The sequence below is a fragment of the Heptranchias perlo genome, chromosome 32 (genome assembly GCF_035084215.1).
Source record: "Heptranchias perlo isolate sHepPer1 chromosome 32, sHepPer1.hap1, whole genome shotgun sequence".
NCBI lineage: Eukaryota > Metazoa > Chordata > Chondrichthyes > Hexanchiformes > Hexanchidae > Heptranchias > Heptranchias perlo.
The window spans coordinates 5,408,738-5,428,293 of record NC_090356.1 but is presented as its reverse complement, the minus strand read 5'-3'; the positions used below and the strand labels follow the sequence as shown (position 1 = coordinate 5,428,293).

The following is a 19,556-nucleotide window of genomic DNA, read 5'->3' as shown; positions in this document are numbered from 1 at the left end:
CCCCCACCACCTCCTCCTAAAGAAGCTACAGTTCAAATGTACTGGACACTTCTTTTTAAACATAGTATTTCTTCCTCCCTCCCCATTTAAACTATCTATAACCATGTTTGGGAGGAGCAAGAAGAACATAGGATGTGCAGGGTAACCTGGTAATCTTTAGGCATACGTTAAAAAAAGTGGATTGCAGTGTGTTTAAAAAGAAATGAAAAACAAATACTAGAAATACCCAGCTAATCCATCCGCATCTGAAGAGATAAAAACATCTCCAGTGCAGACGCTTCACCAGGACTGCAAACTGGAAGATAAACAAGTCCCTATGTAGGACTGAACAAATCAGTAGGGAGGGAGTTTGGTGGGGGTGGGGGGTGGGGGAAGAGAGAACAACAAGTAAAAAAAAAAGTCCAATATGCTGACTCCTGTTACAATGGTCTTTATTAGCTTGCTAGCTGATTTGTGAAAGAAGTGATAGTAGTCATCGTACCCGACTCCTGATGCATCATCTATGCATTTCCAACACTTTGTTTTCCTTCAGATTTCAGGATTTTTTTCTTTTTATGTATGCTACAATCCACCTATTTGTCTGTATATCACCAGGTTACCTATTGTTCATCCCCTCTCTCCTTCCCCTATCCCTTTCATTTTGTTCAGGCCTATATAAAGACATACTTAACTTCCAGCTTTCAGTTGTGATGTAGCATCTGGACCCAAAACATTTCCGGATAGTGGCATACTTGTTGGAAAATGTTACAGCCTGATCCACTTGGTCAAGCTCAACCTGCCCTTTACAAATCCATGCTGACTGTTGCTGCTTTACCCTTTCTAAGTGTTCACTAATTTCTTCTATTATGAACTGTGAACATTTACCTACAATTGAGGTAAGAATAATTGGCCTGTAAGTTACAATATAGTTATAGTCCCTATGGCATCATCCTGGTTAGTTAGATGACAATGAATTTGACTATTGTTCAGTTAGAAAGCAGCCTACCTTTGTCCTTTGTGACAACTTGTGTGCAGTACAATGTCACTCTATTGAAGATCAGTTTATCCTTGAAATTGGCTTTCATCTACCCGTCATTGGGTTCCACAGCAGCACTTATAGTCCAACAGAAACCCAGTTCATTTTATCAAATACAGTATTGTGAAAATAGAGCATCATGGATAGCGATTATAAGACGGTGATCTTGAACAGTTTAAGTAAGCTGCCACTACCAGACAGCTGAGCCCCAAGATGCAATGATAGTGTCGAAATCACCCCCTTGCACGCATTTATACATGTAATATACTGTGGAGCTTGTGGGGACACGTATTGGATTTGGGCTTTGTTCCTATCAGCAATAGGGTCATTAGTATGCTTGTGTAATTGATGTATGATAACGGCTTGGGACAAAATTAGCAATTTGGTACAACTACTCAGATTTGTCAAGTGATATTAGAGTTAATTTTTAGGATATAGGGAGTAAAGAATGAACTTGTATTGTTATATAGTACCTTTAGTGTCTCAGAAATGACCTAAAGTGCTTCACTTAGAATAAATTATATTGTGCAGTTGCTGTTATGTATGGTAAATTTCTGAGATCTCATTGAGAGGTACAGATAGCAACACCACTCATGAGATAAAAGCTTTAAGTGGTTTGTAGCTGTCGTTTAAATCTCAATGAGATCACATACTTGAAATTACACCCAACCATGCCTCCTGCGCATCACTTCCTCCAAAAACAAGTTCTTGGCAGGAACGAGACACCTGAAAGTCGTCTGCAAATCCCTCAATTAAATCTCTGTACCTTGCTATTTCCCTCCCCACCTTTAAAAGCCCCCTCAAAACTGAGCTTTCAGTCAATTCTTCTTGATGTTTTATTACCACAACATAAATTCTAGCTTGTTTTTTTCTATATATTTAATAGAATGTTTTCATTCAGTTTTGGGGTGCTTTTTTTTCCTCAACCGAAGCTCTATGCAGAGAGCAACTTTTGCGTTGTCGTTGATATGTGACGTTGCTTATGACATAATGACTACAACTTCTGCTCATCCAGTGGCTCAGTAAATTTGAGTAGCTGAGCCGTAGAGATTAGGAATATCACGAGTTTTATCCTTGGTCTGTCCTGAGTTAAATGAGGGCACGATAAGGATGTTGCAATTGCTGTCCCTGTCCTGGGCTGGGGAAAGAAATTTCAGCTGAGGTTCCCACTCCTGATCATTATCCATTGATCTGTGCTGCAGAGTGCTCATGTGTGGAAAGAGTAGGGTTCCACCGTGATTTTTCTTCCCCTGCCCCACCACCACTCCACAACCCCTGCAGTTGAATAATCTGCTGACAATTGGGGGATAATTTTAATCTCCAAGAATGGGTGGGCTGAGGGCAGGCGGGTAGTAAAATTAGTTGAATTCTTCAGCGGGACAGCATCTCGGATCCAATGTGCCCACTTCTGGGATTAACTCGGGCGTGTTAGGATGCAAGCGCGCAACGGAAACCCAGAAGTCCCATCCCCACTTAAAGCCGGTGGACCGATACTTAAAGAGGCAATGTACCTCATTGCAATAGTTGAAGCACTTCATTTTTTGTGTATTAGTAATGAAAAAACAAAATTAACCTTACCTGTTTGGGTTTCCCATCGCTTCTGATTCAAGTCAGGTGAAAGCAGGCAAGAAGGGCTGACCCATGAGATGAGTGCCTTTATTGCACTGCTTGTGGGCCTGGATGAGCAGGAGTGCTTCATCTAGGCCCAACAAGCTCACCTGATTCGATCGGACCCCTGCGATCGGCCGACTTCTCTTCTCTCTTTCCCCCCCCCCCCCCCCCCGCGAACAAAACAAGAATATAGTGAGGGCCCTCTGCCATAATGGGAAAATGCTAGATTGTATTATTAAGGACGTAGTAACAGGACACTTAAATCATAATATGATTAGGCAGAGTTAGCACGACATGAAAGGGAAATCCTGTTTGACAAATCTTAGTTTTTTGAAGGTGTAACTTGCACGGTAGAAAAGAGGGCACCAGTGGACCCTGGTATATTTGGATTTTCAAAAGGCATTCGATAAGGTGCCACACGAGGTTGTTACACAAGATTAGGGCTAGCTCATGGGATTGAGGGTAATATGAGCATGGATTGGGGATTGGTTAACAGAGAGTAGGAATAAACGGGTAATTTTCGGGTTGGCAGGTTGTAACTAGTGGGGTGCCACAAGGATCAGTGCTTAGGCCTCAGTTGTTTACAATATACATCAATGACTTAGATGAGGGGACCGAGTGTGACGTATCCAAGTTTGCTGACAATACAAAGCTAGGTGGGAAAGTAAGCTGTGAGAAGGATGCAAAGAGGCTGCAAAGGGATATAGACCGGTTAAGTGAGTGGGCGAGAAGGTGGCAGATGGACTGTAATGTGGGGAAAGATGAAATTATCCACTTTGGTAGGAAGAAGAGAAAAGCAGAATATTTTTTATAAGGTGAAAGTCTAAGAAATGTTGGTAGTCAGAGGGATTTGAGTGTCCTTGTACACAAATCACAGAAAGTTAACATACAGGTCCAGCAAGCAATTAGGAAGGCAAATGGTATGTTGGCCTTTATTGCAAGGGGGTTGGAGTATAAAAGTAAGGAGGTCTTGCTACAATTAAATAGGGCTCTGGTGAGACCTGGAGTATTGTGTACAGTTTTGGTCTCCTTACCTAAGGAAGGATATACTTGCCTTGGAGGGGTTGCAATGAAGGTTCACTAGATTGATTCCTGGGATGAGAGATTGAGTAGAATGGGCCTATATTCTCTGGAGTTTAGAAGAATGAGAGGTGATCTCATTGAAACGTATAAGATTCTAAGAGGGCTTGACGGTATATGCTGAGAGGCTGTTTCCCCTGGCTGGAGAGTCTGGAACTAGGGGTCATAGTCTCAAAATAAGACCACAAGAGATAGGAGCAGGAGTAGGCCATTCGGCCCCTCGAGCCTGCTCCGCCATTCAATTAGATCATGGCTGATCCGATCTTTACCTCAACTCCACTTTCCTGCCTTTTCCCCAAATGCTTTGACTCCCTTGCTGATCAAAAATTTGTCTAACTCAGCCTCGAATGTATTCAATGAGTCGGCCTCCAAAGCTTTTTGGGGTAAAAAATTCCAAAGATTCACGACTCTCTGGGAGAAGAAATTCCCCCTTTTTTCTGTCATAAACGGGCGACCCCTTATTCTGAGACTCTGCCTCCTAGTTTTAGATTCCCCCATGAGGGGTAACATCCTCTCAGCATCTACCCTATCGAGTCTCCTCAGAATCTTGTATGTTTCAATAAGATCTCCTCTCATTCTTCTAAACTCCAATGAGTATAGACCCAACCTGTTCAATCTTTCCTCATAAGACAACCCTTCCATACCTGGAATCAACCTAGTGGACCTTCTCTGAATTGCCTCCAATACAAGTATGTCCTTCCTTAAATAAGGGCACCAGAACTGTATGCAGTACTCCAGGTGTGGGCTCACCAGCACCCTGTACAGTTGTAGCATGACTTTCCTGCTTTTAATCTCCATCCCCCTAGAAATAAAGGCCAATATTCCGTTTGCCTTCCGGACTACCTGCTGCACCTGTATGTTGACTTTTTGTGTTTCGTGTACGAGGACACCCAGATCCCTCTGTACCGCAGCATTTTGTAGTATTTCTCTTTTCAAATAATATTTTGCTTTTTTATTTTTCTTCCCAAAGTGGATGACTTCACATTTTCCCACATTATATTCCATCTGCCAAATTTTTGCCCATTCGCTTAACCTGCCAATGTCCCTTTGCAGACACTTTGTGTCCTCATCATAACTTGCTTTTCCACCTATCTTTGTATCATCAGCAAATTTGGCCACAAGATACTCTGTTCCTTCATCCAAGTCATTGATATATATTGTAAATAGTTGTGGCCCCAGCACTGAGCCCTGCAGCACCCCACTAATTACAGATTGCCATTTTGAAAATGACCCTTTTATCCCAACTCTTTGTTTTCTGTTAGTTAGCCAATCCTCTATCCATGCCAATATATTACCCCTAACACCATGAGCTCTTAACTTGTGCAGTAATCTTTTATGTGGCACCTTATCGAATGCCTTTTGGAAATCCAAATATACTGCATCCATTGGTTCCCCTTTATCCACCCTGCCTGTTACTTCCTCAAAGAACTCTAATAAATTTGTCAGACATGATTCCCCCTTCACAAAACCATGTTGACTCTCCTTGATTGTATTATGAGTCTCCAAATGTCCTGCTACTACTTCCTTAATAATGGATTCAAGCATTTTCCCAATGACAGATGTTAGGCTAACTGGTCTATAGTTACCTGCTTTCTGTCTCACTCCCTTCTTGAATAGGGGTGTTACGTTTGCGGTTTTCCAATCCACTGAGACCTTTCCAGAATCTAATGAATTCTGGAAGATTACAACCAATGCATTCACTATTTCTGTAGCCACTTCCTTTAAGACCCCCGGATGCAAGCCATCGGGTCCAGGGGACTTGTCAGCCTTTAGACCCATTAGTTTACCCAGTACTTTTTCTGTAGTGATAGTGATTGTATTTAGTTCCTCCCTCCCCTTTGCCCCTTGATTTTCCTATTATTGGTATATTATTAGTGTCTTCTACTATGAAGACAGATACAAAATATCTGTTCAATTCCACTGCCATTTCCTTGTTTTCCATTATTATTTCCCCAGTCTCATCCTCTAAGGGACGAATGTTTACTTTAGTTACCCTCTTCCTTTTTATATACTTGTAGAAGCTTTTACTGTCAGTTTTTATATTTCTTGCTAGTTTACTCTCATAATTTATTTTCTCCCTCTTTATTATTCTTTTAGTCATCCTTTGCTGGTTTTTAAAATTTTCCCAATCTTCGGGCTTACAAGTAATCTTTGCCATGTTGTATGCTTTTTCTTTTAACCTGATACCATCCTTGACTTCTGTAGTTAGCCATAGTTGGTTCACCCTTTTTATGGATTCTTTCCTCCTCACAGGGATAAGGGGTCAACCACTTATGACTGAGATGAGGAAAGATTTCTTCACTCAGAGGATTGTGAATCTTTGGAATTCTCTACTCCAGAGGGCTATGGTTGCTGAGTCATTGAGTATATTCAAGGCTGAGATTGATAGATTTTTGGACTCTAAGGGATATGGGGATCGGGCGGGAAAGTGGAGTTGAGGTAGAAGATCAGCCATGATCTTGAATGGTGGAGCAGGCTCGAGGGGCTGCCTGGCCTACTCGTGCTCCTATTTCTTATGTTCTTAAGTACTTGGGAGAAAGCCAAATGGTGCTGGTGTGTTGTATTAAAATGTACTGCAGTGAAAATCCACTGAAAATTCAGATGGAATGCTTTTGGGTTTGTCCCTATGATCTTTATAATTTGCAATTATTGATGGACAGTTGAACTGTTGAAATTTATTGTCTAACCAGATAAATCGATGCGCTCTACATCATTACGCTAATTATATAATCTAAGCAATACTATTGGGGTTCAGTGTTTCTGACTGCTTATCTGGTTCTTTACGGGTCATACACAGCAACCTAGAATTTTAAACAAAAAAGTCCACAACTCCTGAGTTTTAATTGCGTTTAGTATAAGAAGCACAAAGGAACCAATTTGGATCCAACCTTTAGTAGTGCTATTGGTGAAAGCATTAAAATGAGGCTTGGCTCTTTATTAAAGGTTTTGTTAGTGTATGCCAGCTGTTCTTGAAGGGTGTACATCTGGAAAAGCCATGCATTTTCCAGTTGTGAACACTTCCAAATGACATTACCTGCATCGTCAGCATAGTGCCTGGTGTGCATGGAAACAGATGCGACAATCCTGAAGCTTGCCAGTGGCATCATGTCAGACTTTTAACTGTCACTTATTTAGTGCTCATATTGGAGTTTCAAATGGCAACGCTCATGCTTTCTTCATTTGTAGAAACCCACATGTGTACTGTATCAAACAGTACCAACATAACTATATAAAATAGTCATGGAAGGATTTCACTTTTATCCTTACAATGGAAGTGGATGTTGTGTTGTAATCCAGACTAGTCATGTTAGTGTACTTTGGAGAGTGAAGATCTACTAAAGACGTCAAAAAGGTGTGGTTTTTAATCACCACTTGAACACTTTTTGTATTTACTTGAGGTATTGCTCACTTGATGTCTTGTAGAAATCATCATGAATTGTCCCTGAAAATGTAAACTGAACTTAGGCATGTGTTCAAGGCAGCACTCAAGTATTGGAATAGTGTATTTCTGAAGGATTATGGACCTCCATCTCGCTCAGCCTGGCAGACTCGACACCAGAATGCAATTACGCGTTTACTGTGTAGTTTTAAACCAATAAAAAGGTTCATGTTCGAAGGAAAGGTGCTGCTGCTTTTCTTGGCAAGACCAATTATTGCAGAATCAATTGTTATCACATTGTGTAAGGTTAGCATCTGACCCTCTCTACTGACGTGCTTATTGAAACTTTCATTCCATCTCTTTACCCTTTATTAATTGCTGTTGTGAGCATAATTAAGTGCTTTGAAAGAGGAAGGTTTCTTTCAAAAAAGAGTACTTTCTATCACCTTAATTTTCTAAAATTATATTTCTAGGAAATGTGATGCTGTATTGAATTATTTTTCTAATTACAATGAGGTGTGATGAGAGTTGCTGCAACCCCTAGCTGGGAATCATGATACCTTTTTTGTGTAGAACAGAATTTTTTTAAAAACACAATTTTTGGAGATGGTTCCAAAAAATGCACTTGAGTCAACACATGGAAAGTGCTAAAAATGCTTCTGAAATTAATAAGCAGATTGTGGAGTTTTGCATTTTCTTCAGGAAGGGGAATACTTTCAACGTAATGTTGAACACCCCTTCCCTTTTTTAAAAAAAATACACTTCATTAATTAAAATTCTTTTATCATAACCTGTGCTGAATTGTATTACTTGTCCAACCTGGTAGAAACCTGCTCAGTTCCTGAATAATATGCCAGCACCAAATTCAGCTTTGAAAAATACTTTCTCCTCCACACAAATGATGCATCCATTTGAATATGAACTCGATGTTTAAAGTCTATGGGCCAGAGTTTCTGCTCAATTGCACTGGCTTTTTCACACCGCAATCGAGCCAGACCAGCATAATCCAAGTTTCCGCGATATTTTGCACTGGCTAAAAATAAATCGCACTGCAGCCGCACCCCCTACCCCCTTGCTCGGAACAACAAGGATGGTGAGTTTCTGCCAATTGCGCTAGCCTGTGGCCGTTTAAGGAGGCTTTTAAAATTAAGCTAGCTTTCTTAGGTGCAAAGGCACTAGTAGGCACGGTTTAAACATTTTTAAATACTGAAAAATATTAATTTACTAAGAAACTGACTAGTCTACACCAATGAAAGCAGTAAATTCTTCAATATAGTTTTTTTCAGTGATTTTAATTCGGGTTACTCGAGGCACAGGACTGGATACCTTTATAAACCCATTTTCACCTGTATTAATAAAACTGCACCAGGTTACTACTCATAAATATATCAATAAATATTTTTTATTGAAAAAAATAGACTGTTACGCTATGTTAAGTGCCGAATTGCGCAGATACATGGCGGATTTTATGTTTGTGAGTATGTTAATACATTTTAGGGAAAACTCTGATTTTTGGCCTAATTTGTGCCAGCGCAATTTTTGGGTGCAATTTGCACCTAAATACCGATTGCGCCCAAAGTGGAAACTCCAGGCCCATATTTTTTTTTTAAGATGGCTATAGAGGGGGTGTGATGTCGTCATTAATATAATTATACATGCCCAGCAGATGTGCTGGTAGCGAGGGTTGACTTTATAAGAATACAATTGGAAATGAAAATAGAAACAGCTTGGACTGGTTCCAGATATTTTGCACCTGCCCAAACAATTAATCATATGAAATGGGGCTCTGGGTCACTGTGTATTTATTGCTCCATCATTACCCTAATGATATGAATATTTATAGTCAAAAATAGTAGTGGAAGTGGAAGTCTCTCTTAACAAGAAGGATGTTTTGGGAAAGGTTCAAAGGGGTTTTTTTTGGGGTAAGTCTCTTTAGTTTTCCTTTCTTTGTCCTGATGTTCTGATTCATGCTGCCACCATATGAATCCACAGGCACCCAGGTACTTCAGCCAAATGACCATTCCTCATGTTTGAGCCCAGATAGTGAGTCATAAACAGCATATTTGGCCATGGAGTGGCATTGTAGACAAGCCCAATCCCATGCTGGATAGGTGTCTGTACACATATCCAGCAGAGGGTCACTCTGTAGCGAAGTGAGAATCCTGGCTGCATTTTTCCCCTCACCTCTTTAGCCCTGGTTGCTGAAGCCAATGGCAACATCCTGATTGAGATCACTTAACTCAGCATAGGCCAGGAATCAAACCTCCTGGTCTGTACGGCTCAGTTACATTGTTGTCTTTGCCAACTGAACCATCAGGCAGCTCAGATGTTCGAAAGTTTCATCTTTTACTTTAGGAACAATGTGCTTTTCTGTTACCCTTCTTTCTAATGCAGAGGTACAAATATTAATGTTGCTTTGGCATTTCCACCACCATCTTTGATTTCAGTCAGTGGTTTGGTTTGTAAATGGGAATTTTAGGTTTACAGACCAGATAGTGCACAACCTTCAAAGAGAAACTGAAAATGCAGCAAGTCGTTTTATCGTGTTTTATTTTTACCCTCGCCATGTCAGCAAAAAGTAATATATCCACACATGTCAGACATACAAGCCAGAGTTGACTGATGTTGCAAGGAGTGCGAGACTAAACAGGAAATAGGTGTTAATAAACAGTTTATATCAGTTTAAATGCCTAAAATTAGGTCACAGTGACGGAACATAAAATAAATTTTATTGTGAAACCTTGGCACTAACAGGATGATGAATTGCCTGTGCGGTTCTTCGGCCCCACTGTGGAATTGTGCAACTGTTATGTGCAATCATAAATCAGCTCTGTTGTGTTCCCATCTCAAGAAAACAAATTGAAGATTTATTACAGATTAGATTTTTTTCCCTCCCATTTTTTGGATTTTTTTTCTAACTCATCTCTATTGCAGAAGCCATACCTGAGGATATCATTGATTTGTTTCTGTGCTTTCTTTTAAAACACCTTTAAACATTGTCTGCATATATGCTGGTTACATTCTGTGTATTTGCATACCTAAAGGAGGAACCGATGAGGTAGAGGTGGGTATAATTGTACCCCTCCTTTTGGTTCAGTGAGACGGATTCCCGTGTGTATTCTTTATTTACAAACATTCCTCCTCAACTCATAATAATGGTGCATTGTGAAGTGTAAAACCTCAGTTATTGGTTTTCTTCATTTTCATAAACATGATTTTAAAAAAAACTTGTAATAAGATGAAAAAGATACTTTATTTTTGTAACTATATAAAGAAAGTTATGTTTCCGGGATAGGATATCAGTGTCCTAATATATTGTAGCACACTATTGGCCAATTTACTGGTGCAATAGCAACAATATGATCAATGTATTATACATGTTACATCTTTGAATCATCAATGTTCAAATAAAAGTTATATGGTAGCAAGAGCCAAAATTCAAAGTGAGGCTACCAAAACATGAATTTGGCTATTAAGCTTAAATACAGTACACTGATTTTACTGTGTGAAGATCCCCAATGAAATGATAAATGCTTGCTCCCATCTTCCTCTCGTAATCATTTGCTGGAATTTGTCCTGTCATTTTACAGTGTAGCGGCTGTTACAGGTTTCCGAGACCTAGCAGTTATAAAACGCAGGAAGCAATTCACTCCCAGCTGATGGTATGACTGTGAGCTACAAATGTTCTTGTCAAGCTACCATATTTAATATAATCAGTGTAGTAGTTGAACTGGTACCAATAAAATAATTAGAATTTTTACCTAAGTCATAGATGTTCCAAAAATGGTTAGTACTTACAGTATTAATGTGAAAGCCAGAAGTTTAATCTTGATTCCCAGTGCTACCTTTCCAGAGACTTGGATTTCTTTTAATTGAGAAATCTAGGTGATGGAATGCCCACAAGATTAGGCATCGAGGTAAATCGAGTAGTAGTAGTTAGGTAAGACTGAACTTAGATTTTAAAAGCCTTCAGATGGAAAGAGGGAAGGGAGGAACTGAAGAAGGTAAGGAGTTCCACAATATTTCTCATCTCCCACTGGCTGAAGCTGCTGCTGATTAGATTGTTGCACTTAGGAATAAGGTAGGGCTGCAGTGTCAGTCGTCATTAGGTAACCAGGAGCTTTCTGTATGGTCTTACATTATCAAAACCGTACTGTGTGTTCTGCATGTTTGTGTAGATGGGTGTTTTAAGTCAGGTGTGCCATAGTTTAAATGCAACAAATCTGAGGATGTTATCTCAGTGGGTACCCTTTGAGTGAGTTGTATCACTCACTATGAGCATTAGTATAAACATGATGTATTTGAACGGCAATTCCACTAATTAGAGGAACTAAGCCAAGTAGCAACATCTTTAGTCTACATAGAGACGTACATATTTTATATTTTCTACCCCGTTTTTTACGATCACTATACCCTGCCTGAAAGAAGAAGTAGGTGGCCTGCTCCTAGCTACTGTGCTGTACCAGCCATCATAGGGAAGGGAGGGGGTGGGGGAAGCCATCATATTTGCCTCTTCTAAGAGAGGGAACAGAAAAAGTACTGACTTTCACTCATTACTTCCCCTGCCTTTGAGTAAAATTGAGACCCTTTCATGCAGCAATTTGTAGTGAAGCATGAAAAACCTATACTGAATACGGAATAACTGATCACAATAGTTTGGTATAACTCTTCCCATTGTAAAAGCTGTGTTAACATTTGATACAGACTTGATGTTTACTCACTGACTGCTTATTTTGCTCAGTTCAGAGTAGAAAGGGCAAATGGCATAGCAGTACAATTTATAGATGGCTGATGACTGCCTGTCTCAAAAACTTATTCGGGGTTAAAAGGTTTTGTAGTGAAAAAGTAGTATAATTTTCTTGATAAAAGTTGAAAATCAGTGAATTAGCTCACCATCTGTTCTGTACTATGAAAATAATTGTAGGTTTCCATGTAGTAAGTATGTTTTAAATCTTTTTGTCTCCATTGAACTATCCTTACCTTTTTATGTAACCATTTCCACTCATCACAAGTATTATGACTAAAGGTCATGAAGTCAGCCTATTTTATTTGTATTAATCCCATGCTCTGGGAACGAAGGAAGCTATCATTTGTGATGTTGTCCATCTGTCACAGCACGCCAACTTTATAGCAACTCAAATCTGCCTTATTTTTGCTATGTGCAAACACTAAAAGTGCTACCACAACATTTTTTTATATAAAAAAAAATCACGTACTTCCTGCTATCATTTTCTATTATAAATTCATCTGTGTCCATATTGATACTGGGAACTGCCAATTTAAACTTGTCATATTGTAATTACACCCTCCCCTCTTTTTCACCCCTCCCCCACAGGAAATGCTGCAGCACCCCCACTGGCAGGAGGGTGCAATTACTGCAGCTATTCGGCAGTTTCCATTATAAGTGTGGACGTAGGAATTTATAATAGAAATATAAAATAAAGGCAAATTGTATGACTTAAAATCAGAACTAAATTCCATCTGTGTGTCCTGGTTTAAATGTCCCCGGTCTTTAACCTGCTTCATCTGAAGACTAGTCTTGGTCATGACTCCCTGCATGCACTGCCACAAGAGATTGTGTGCAAGTGCATGTGTGAATATATTTATTATTTTTACTTGTTCCCTTTCATGCAGGATAATTTCTTGTGCCCTCTGCAAATTTGAAAGCCCCTTGTACTGAATATAATCCACATTGCATTTTTTTCCCTGCTCACATGTATTTGTATTATTTTATTTTGCTCACACTTGATTTTGACAAAAACTTGTTTTGATGGTCCAGTTCCTCTAGCAATGCAGAGGTGGAATCCTAAATCTTTCGATTCTCAGGTTGTCCAATTCTGAGAAGGACCACAAACTTCCCTGATGGCGTAGTGGGTGAATGCCCTGTATGATACTGAGACATACAGACAAGTCTGCCTGAATTAGTTGGGTTGTGGTGGAGGTGCTACAATTGGTCTCAATTTCACTGGGTTAGGCATCCTGCTTCTTGATTGCTATCCACTTAACCCTTCTGGTAATTATGCATGTGGGAACATCAGGTGAGGAGGTGATTGGACTTGGCTGTGGTGCCCATCATTGTGTAGTCTGCCCTACCATCCTGACACTCAAACGTGAATAATGGCCATTTGGACAAGCTGCCACAGGACCGTCAGCACTTTCAGCAGAGGGGGAGAGAAATGAGAAGAAAATTTGGGGTGGCGAGAGAATTTGGATTGGGCCACTGCTTAACTACTGAAGGTTGTATTTTTGAAGGACACTAGGGAAGTGGAGAGAGAAAGGATAATAGGAGAATGGGAAATTATAATCCAGGGCTTGTCTTGACCCACAGAAGAAAATTTTCTGTTGGCTACAGAGGAGCTAATGAAGGAGCTAGTGTGATGAAATACCGCCACGGCATCTAAAATGTGTAACAAATATTTATAAAATATTATGCATCTTTTAGCATTGCCTCTTTTAACCAGGAGTGTTTTTGTGGTTATTGCCTGCTCAGTTTAAGTCACTTAAAAGCCATGTTTACATGCTGTGGGCTATAAATATTGTTTTACATCCCAATAGAGCAGGAATTAGCACAAAGAACAGAGACGACCCATCTGTTAATGAGTCATGGAAAAATTGAAATTTAATCAGTTCAGAAAAAAAGCAGTCTTTTTAAAAATCTGAAATTGGAGAACAGCACATGGCATATAGCTGGTATTAGACAGATGAAACAAGGTCTTGCCATTCATTTGAAAGGGTTGCAAAATGTGCAATCAAACCTCATTATAAGAAACCCTGTTATCACAGTCTACCCATTATGATGACTTACTGGTTTAGTCGTTGGTTAAAGCCCTATAATAATGTCTGCAGTAGGATTAAAGCCTCAGTAGGATTTGTTGGTCCCCGTTGACTAAAAATTCTAGCTTCTGAATTATTGATATTGAAGTTTGTGCAGGGATCTATATTGTACGGGACTCAAAACTCAGCGCTCATGACTTCATTTGTGATGTCTTGCCAATATCCTAACAAAACCAGGTTCTGTGTTTAGTTCAGAACATCAAAATAAAGAATGTTAGATCACCACTGAAACAATAGCAGTGCCTTGGTGGCTATCACAGTATCATAAAATCATGTTTGCTTGGAATTGTAATTGTTTCTTCGTGTTGTGTGGCTGTTGCAATTACAGTTTTAGTCACAATATTTTTATTATTTTATTATATTTTGTTCAATCTACCCATGTAATGTCAATAACCATCTTTGAAGTGTAGTATGGGTATAATTAAGGGTTTTATAACCACAATTCGATTTATGAAAGAACTTGCATTTTTATCAAGCCTTTCACATCCTCGGGATGTCCCACCAGAAAGGTAGAGTTTTGTCTACAAATCTGGAATTTTCTACCCTTGGAGATATAGAAAAGTCCCATTTCAGATTTTTGATTTGAATTGAATCATAATTGGAGAAGGTTTTGAGATGAGCTTCAAGAATAGTTCTGAGAATTAGGGCTCCAAGTTATGAAGAGTGAAAGGGGAATAAAAAGTGTTGGGGTACTTGTTATAAGAGTTGGTTGCAGTTCTCTGTCCAACCCAGTGTTTCTGATACGGCACACTGTTTTGCCATTGTCGATCATGATCCTAGTATAGTCATAGGTTGGGCAGAGGGAATCGATGGCTGCAAACTCAAATCCTGTACAAAATGTTGGATGTCATTGCATTAAACTATTTGGCCAATAAAATAGCTTGATGCTTTGTGCGGCTTGAGTGTATTGTTCACACTGCAAACATATGGGTTGAAGGAGCAGGAAAGAGATGCAGATAAAGTGAGACTTTGTACATTAAATGTATATTAAATATTAGTGCGGGTTGGGGGTGGGGGGGGCGGTGGGGAAGAAGAGGGAATATATATTTTCTCTCTGTTTACCTCCCTGCATTACACATCTCCACACAAGAGAATAGACTGGGGACCTCAACCTATGGGAATGTATGAGCTACAGGCTCCCAGCAACATGTGGTTCCAGAGGTTTCTGTCTGATAGGCCGTCTTTTCAGTCAGGAGGATTTTCTAATACTAGAAAAATCAGCCCGCAGCTCTTGAATATTTCAGTTCCAAATGGTTCACATTGGACTAAGGACTGAAAAGGACAAGTTATATTGAAAGTTATAGAGCCCATTGCTGCTGGGGCCCCATTGCTGAGGTACTGTTCCTTGGAGGCAGATCTGTAGCTTGTCCTCTTGGTTTGTGGTATGGGACAGAATACTTGCAGTATCTGATTTACCACCAAGCTTCAGATAACTAGTTTAGGAAATAAATGTTGACAATTTAGTTCAGAAAAGTAGTTAGCCTTTCAATATCTGTTGGGGGAAGAGAGGATATACTGTTGTTTAAAAAAAATAAGCACTTGGAATTGCCCTTGAGAGCAGTCCTTGAACAATGTGCAAACTTTTGAACAAAATTTGGTGAGTAGCCCTGCCTTAGATTATAATTGTAGAACTTGACACATGTACAAAATTAGCAAACCTTAATATATTTCCCCCTTTACATTGATCCATCTATCTATTGAATTAAGAACATTCAGTTCAGGGCCTCCTCTGGTCACTTGATGGGTCTGTTTCATATTTCACCTGTAAGTAACCTGGTCTGTGGAAATCATGTGACACATGCCGCCATTATGTTTTTAATAATTTGATTGGCTCACGGTGACAACACAACTGTTAGCATTATTGATCACATGATCATCACAGAGCAATCACCAATCTTTCCTCAATAGCCAACTCCAAACTCCTTGCATTATTTCAGCAAGCCCAACCCCAGAGTTACTTCTTGCCTGGGTTTGCCCTTCCTTGCTGAGAAAGAATCTAGGCCCTGATTTCCTGCCTCTGCCCGAGACCAGGTTGCAAATTTCCCCCATTGCTTGAGGCCAGGTCCTCAGTAACATTGGCCCAGATTTTGCTTTCAAAACAACGGTGAGGCTAATAGCGCTCACTGTTTTTAAGTGTAAATGGTATAGCAATTTTAGGCGAGGAGCAGATGCGCAGTTAAATGCCAATGCCCAAAGGTTGCTGTCTGTGTTGTGCTGCTCCGCCATTAGCTTTGCAAAAACTGCATTTCGCCATCTGCCTCACCATTGAAATACGTTGAATGGCATGAAGTTGCTGTATTTGCACGGTAGATACGAACTTAACTCGCCACAGAAGGTTAAGTTTACCCTTTTAGCAACGTGATAACTGTTAATTACTGCCAGTCAACCTCTCTGGCACTGAAAATTAACTATTAAAAGCATGGAGTCTCATTCCTTCAGGTATTTGTTGTTGCAGATTTTAAAAATGTCAAATCATCAAAAATAAAATATATTTTTTGTCACTTTTTTTTCTCTCGATGTAATCTTTCCCTCTTTATTTCTCTTTCTGTACCTGATTTGACATTGAATTCACCCACTCTAATTTACACTTCCTTCTCTGTTGTTCCTCTGTTTATTTCTCAATCCATCAATCTGATTGGTTAAGGAGATACACAGTTGCCCTGTTCACTCAGGTAGGTCCCAGATGCCCAGTTTCCTCCTTGCACCTTTTAACAGCTTGCACTTTCAGCAACTTGCCACCCAAAAAATTTAAAAACCTAAATGTGCAAGGGCAAGTCTAACTGAAGTTAGATGCCCTGCTACAGCAAAATCTGGGCCAACATTGTGAGTGTGACTTCCATCTCAGAAGATTCAAATTTTTTAAACTCATTTTTTGGGCTCTCTCTGCACACCTTTCTGTCGTACTCCAGTGCAGCCATTTCTTTTAACTGTAATTGCCTTACCCCAATTATTTTAATGGTTTTCTGTCCCACTGTTGTTACACCGTGTTCAAAGTAGGTCTCACTCCAGGAAGTTGTGAGCTACTGCAGCTCCAAGTTACCAAACAATCTGTAATAGCTTCTGTCAGCACTAATCACTGCATCTCTGTCCATATTCTGCTGCTGTGGACCCTAGTTCCATGGACAATGCTAGATAAAGTGCTGTCACTCTATAACCTTGGTTCCCAGTGCAGGGAAAGAATTGGTGGAGCAAAAGGGAGGATAAATGTTCAGGAGACCAGAATCAGGGCAGTGAAAAGTTCAGGGGGTTATAGGGCTGGAAAAGGTTACAGAGATGGGTAGGGTTGAGGCCATGAAGGGATTTAAACACAATGATGAGAATTTTAAATTTGAGGTGTTGGAGTCTAGGAGCCAGTGAGGACGGGGGTGAGTGTGAGTGAGACGTGGTGTGGGATAGGGTATGGGCAGCAGAATTTTGAATGAGCTGAAATTTATGGAGGATGGGAGGCTGACCAGCAGAGCATCGAGTTGGTTAAAATTCATGATTCTGCAAATTGTATGTGGTCTGTGGAAGCAATGGGTCAGATGGGCCAATTGTTCTTTTCCCATTCCATATGTTATTGTGACAAGTGACTCTTGTTTAAAGATAGATATAGAAATGTAAGTTTAAAAAATAAATATATCTGGTGTACAAACCTGCCTTTGGTCACGTGCTGTAGAGACAGATCCTGGCTTTAATATTCAAATAAACATAAAACTTTGCAACTTGAAGTTTTACATTGACTTCAGAATAGATGCAGTAGGATTAATGAGAAGAAAGTACCATCCTTGAGAATATGGTTTTGTGAAGTTTGATACATCTCCAGGAGGAATTAGGGCAGATGGATCAATATTTACAGTATGCCCTAAAGCTTCTGTTTGTGAAAAATGCTCTGGGCAAAACCTATTCAGGTGTTTTATGCATGGTTAGAAGGGAGGAGATTAATAGGCGAGAGATGCATTATGCTCCTTCTTTCAGCAAGGGTTAATTCAGAACTTAATTGAGTGGGGGAGGGAGGCAAGGAGTTTAAAAAGTAAACTCACTTCCAATCTAATTACGGTTTGTTTATATCCGTATCTTATGGTTTATCACTCGGGCCATGCATGACACAATTCTCTTTCCTTTCACAGGATATTGACTGGGTACAGACAGAAAAGCATGTATTTGAGCAGGCCTCCAGTAACCCGTTTCTGGTTGGTCTCCACTCTTGTTTCCAAACAGAAAGTAGGTAAGAAATGGTCCTTATTAAATCTGTGCTCTTTTTTCTCTCACTGGTCCCCTACTTGCAACTAATAGATCTGGAGAGATCGAAAAGTTAAGTAAGAATCCTAGATGGTATATATACCACGAGGGATTTGAAGCATATTTTCCATTCAGAAGGTTGCGGTTTCAAGCCCTAAGAGTGCCCACCACACCAACTTGCCTTCCTCGATCAGTTGAATTTCACTAATTTTAATCTACATCACTGAATGGAGAACTAAAGCAATAGCAAGGTGTGTGCTGCCCTTGTGCCAGGAGGGAACTGACTTTCTGCAACTCAAACTGCCCACCCTGCTCACTGGAGGACAGACATCGGCATGGTAGCAAGCAGACTCAAAGGGAGAGAAAGGGGAAAATTTTTTTTTTAAATGTGATGGTTTGTCTTCTCATTTTTAATGACAACATTGAGAGAGCTGTTGTGTTTTAAGAAACCACGGGCTTAGCTGCCAAGCAGCAAGCACATCAGTAACGTGCACTAATTGCCTGTGATGTCATCACTGACATTGCATTCATGATGTTTTAAATCTGTATTTATGGATTTTTGTACTTGGTTAAGGGTAACACCATTCAGTAGGGATTCTATAGCCTTTCATGCATCTTCAAAGAAAATGACCCAGCATATATAGCATTATATATGTTCTGCTGTCTATTGCAAGGTAGTAACTCATTGAGCTTTTGAGATTACAATTCAAATGAGGTCTAAATGATGAAGTTAAGTGTTACTAACTTTGAAACCTACGCCAGCGTATGTTATTTTGTAAATTGTATAAAGGCATGGAGATTTTCTAAAACGGCCTTTATTTTTGAGGGGTAGAGTCGTCATATCAGATAGCGGCCGATAGGTAATTGGCTCATAGGAATGAGTCACGTGATCTGGCAAGAAGAAATGCTGTACCTCATGATTTAATGAACAGTGGTGGTAGGATTTATTTTACTGACTGATACGCAGGACTTTCTGAGCTCCTGTTACTTTACAAATTTAAAGCTCATTTGACCACAAGCAGTCCTAAATATACTTGCAATCATTTAATATTTGCAAAAGCAAAGAAAATGCTTAAAAAATGCAAGATATGGAAGTCTATGGTAGCGAAACTTCAGAAACCACGCAACACTTATGCATGTTTAGCATTTTTTAAACAAATGTTACTTTTATATTTTTTGGTGTAGAAATACTACAGTATTGCAGTTCTCAAAGGGTTTGTTCATTTTATTTATTAAACCTTGTTTTCTGTGGTATGTTTCAGGCTGTTTCTGGTTATAGAATACGTCAATGGTGGTGACCTCATGTTTCATATGCAACGGCAGAGGAAGCTTCCCGAAGAACATGCCAGGTACAAGAAGTTTTTACATCTTCCTGCATGGACCAATAATGGAAAAATCATGGATGGTACAAATTTA

The 19,556-nt window shown here is 39.7% G+C and overlaps 1 protein-coding gene across 1 annotated transcript in view; it reads left to right on the top strand.

The window, feature by feature from the left end:
• prkcz (protein kinase C, zeta) overlaps positions 1-19,556 on the top strand; it is a 377,802-nt gene that overhangs the window by 253,707 nt on the left and 104,539 nt on the right. Inside the window, exons 10-11 of the mRNA XM_067970242.1 lie at positions 18,029-18,126; positions 19,403-19,489. Of these exons, the coding sequence (XP_067826343.1) occupies positions 18,029-18,126; positions 19,403-19,489 (185 nt within the window). The remainder of the gene's footprint in view (positions 1-18,028; positions 18,127-19,402; positions 19,490-19,556) is intronic.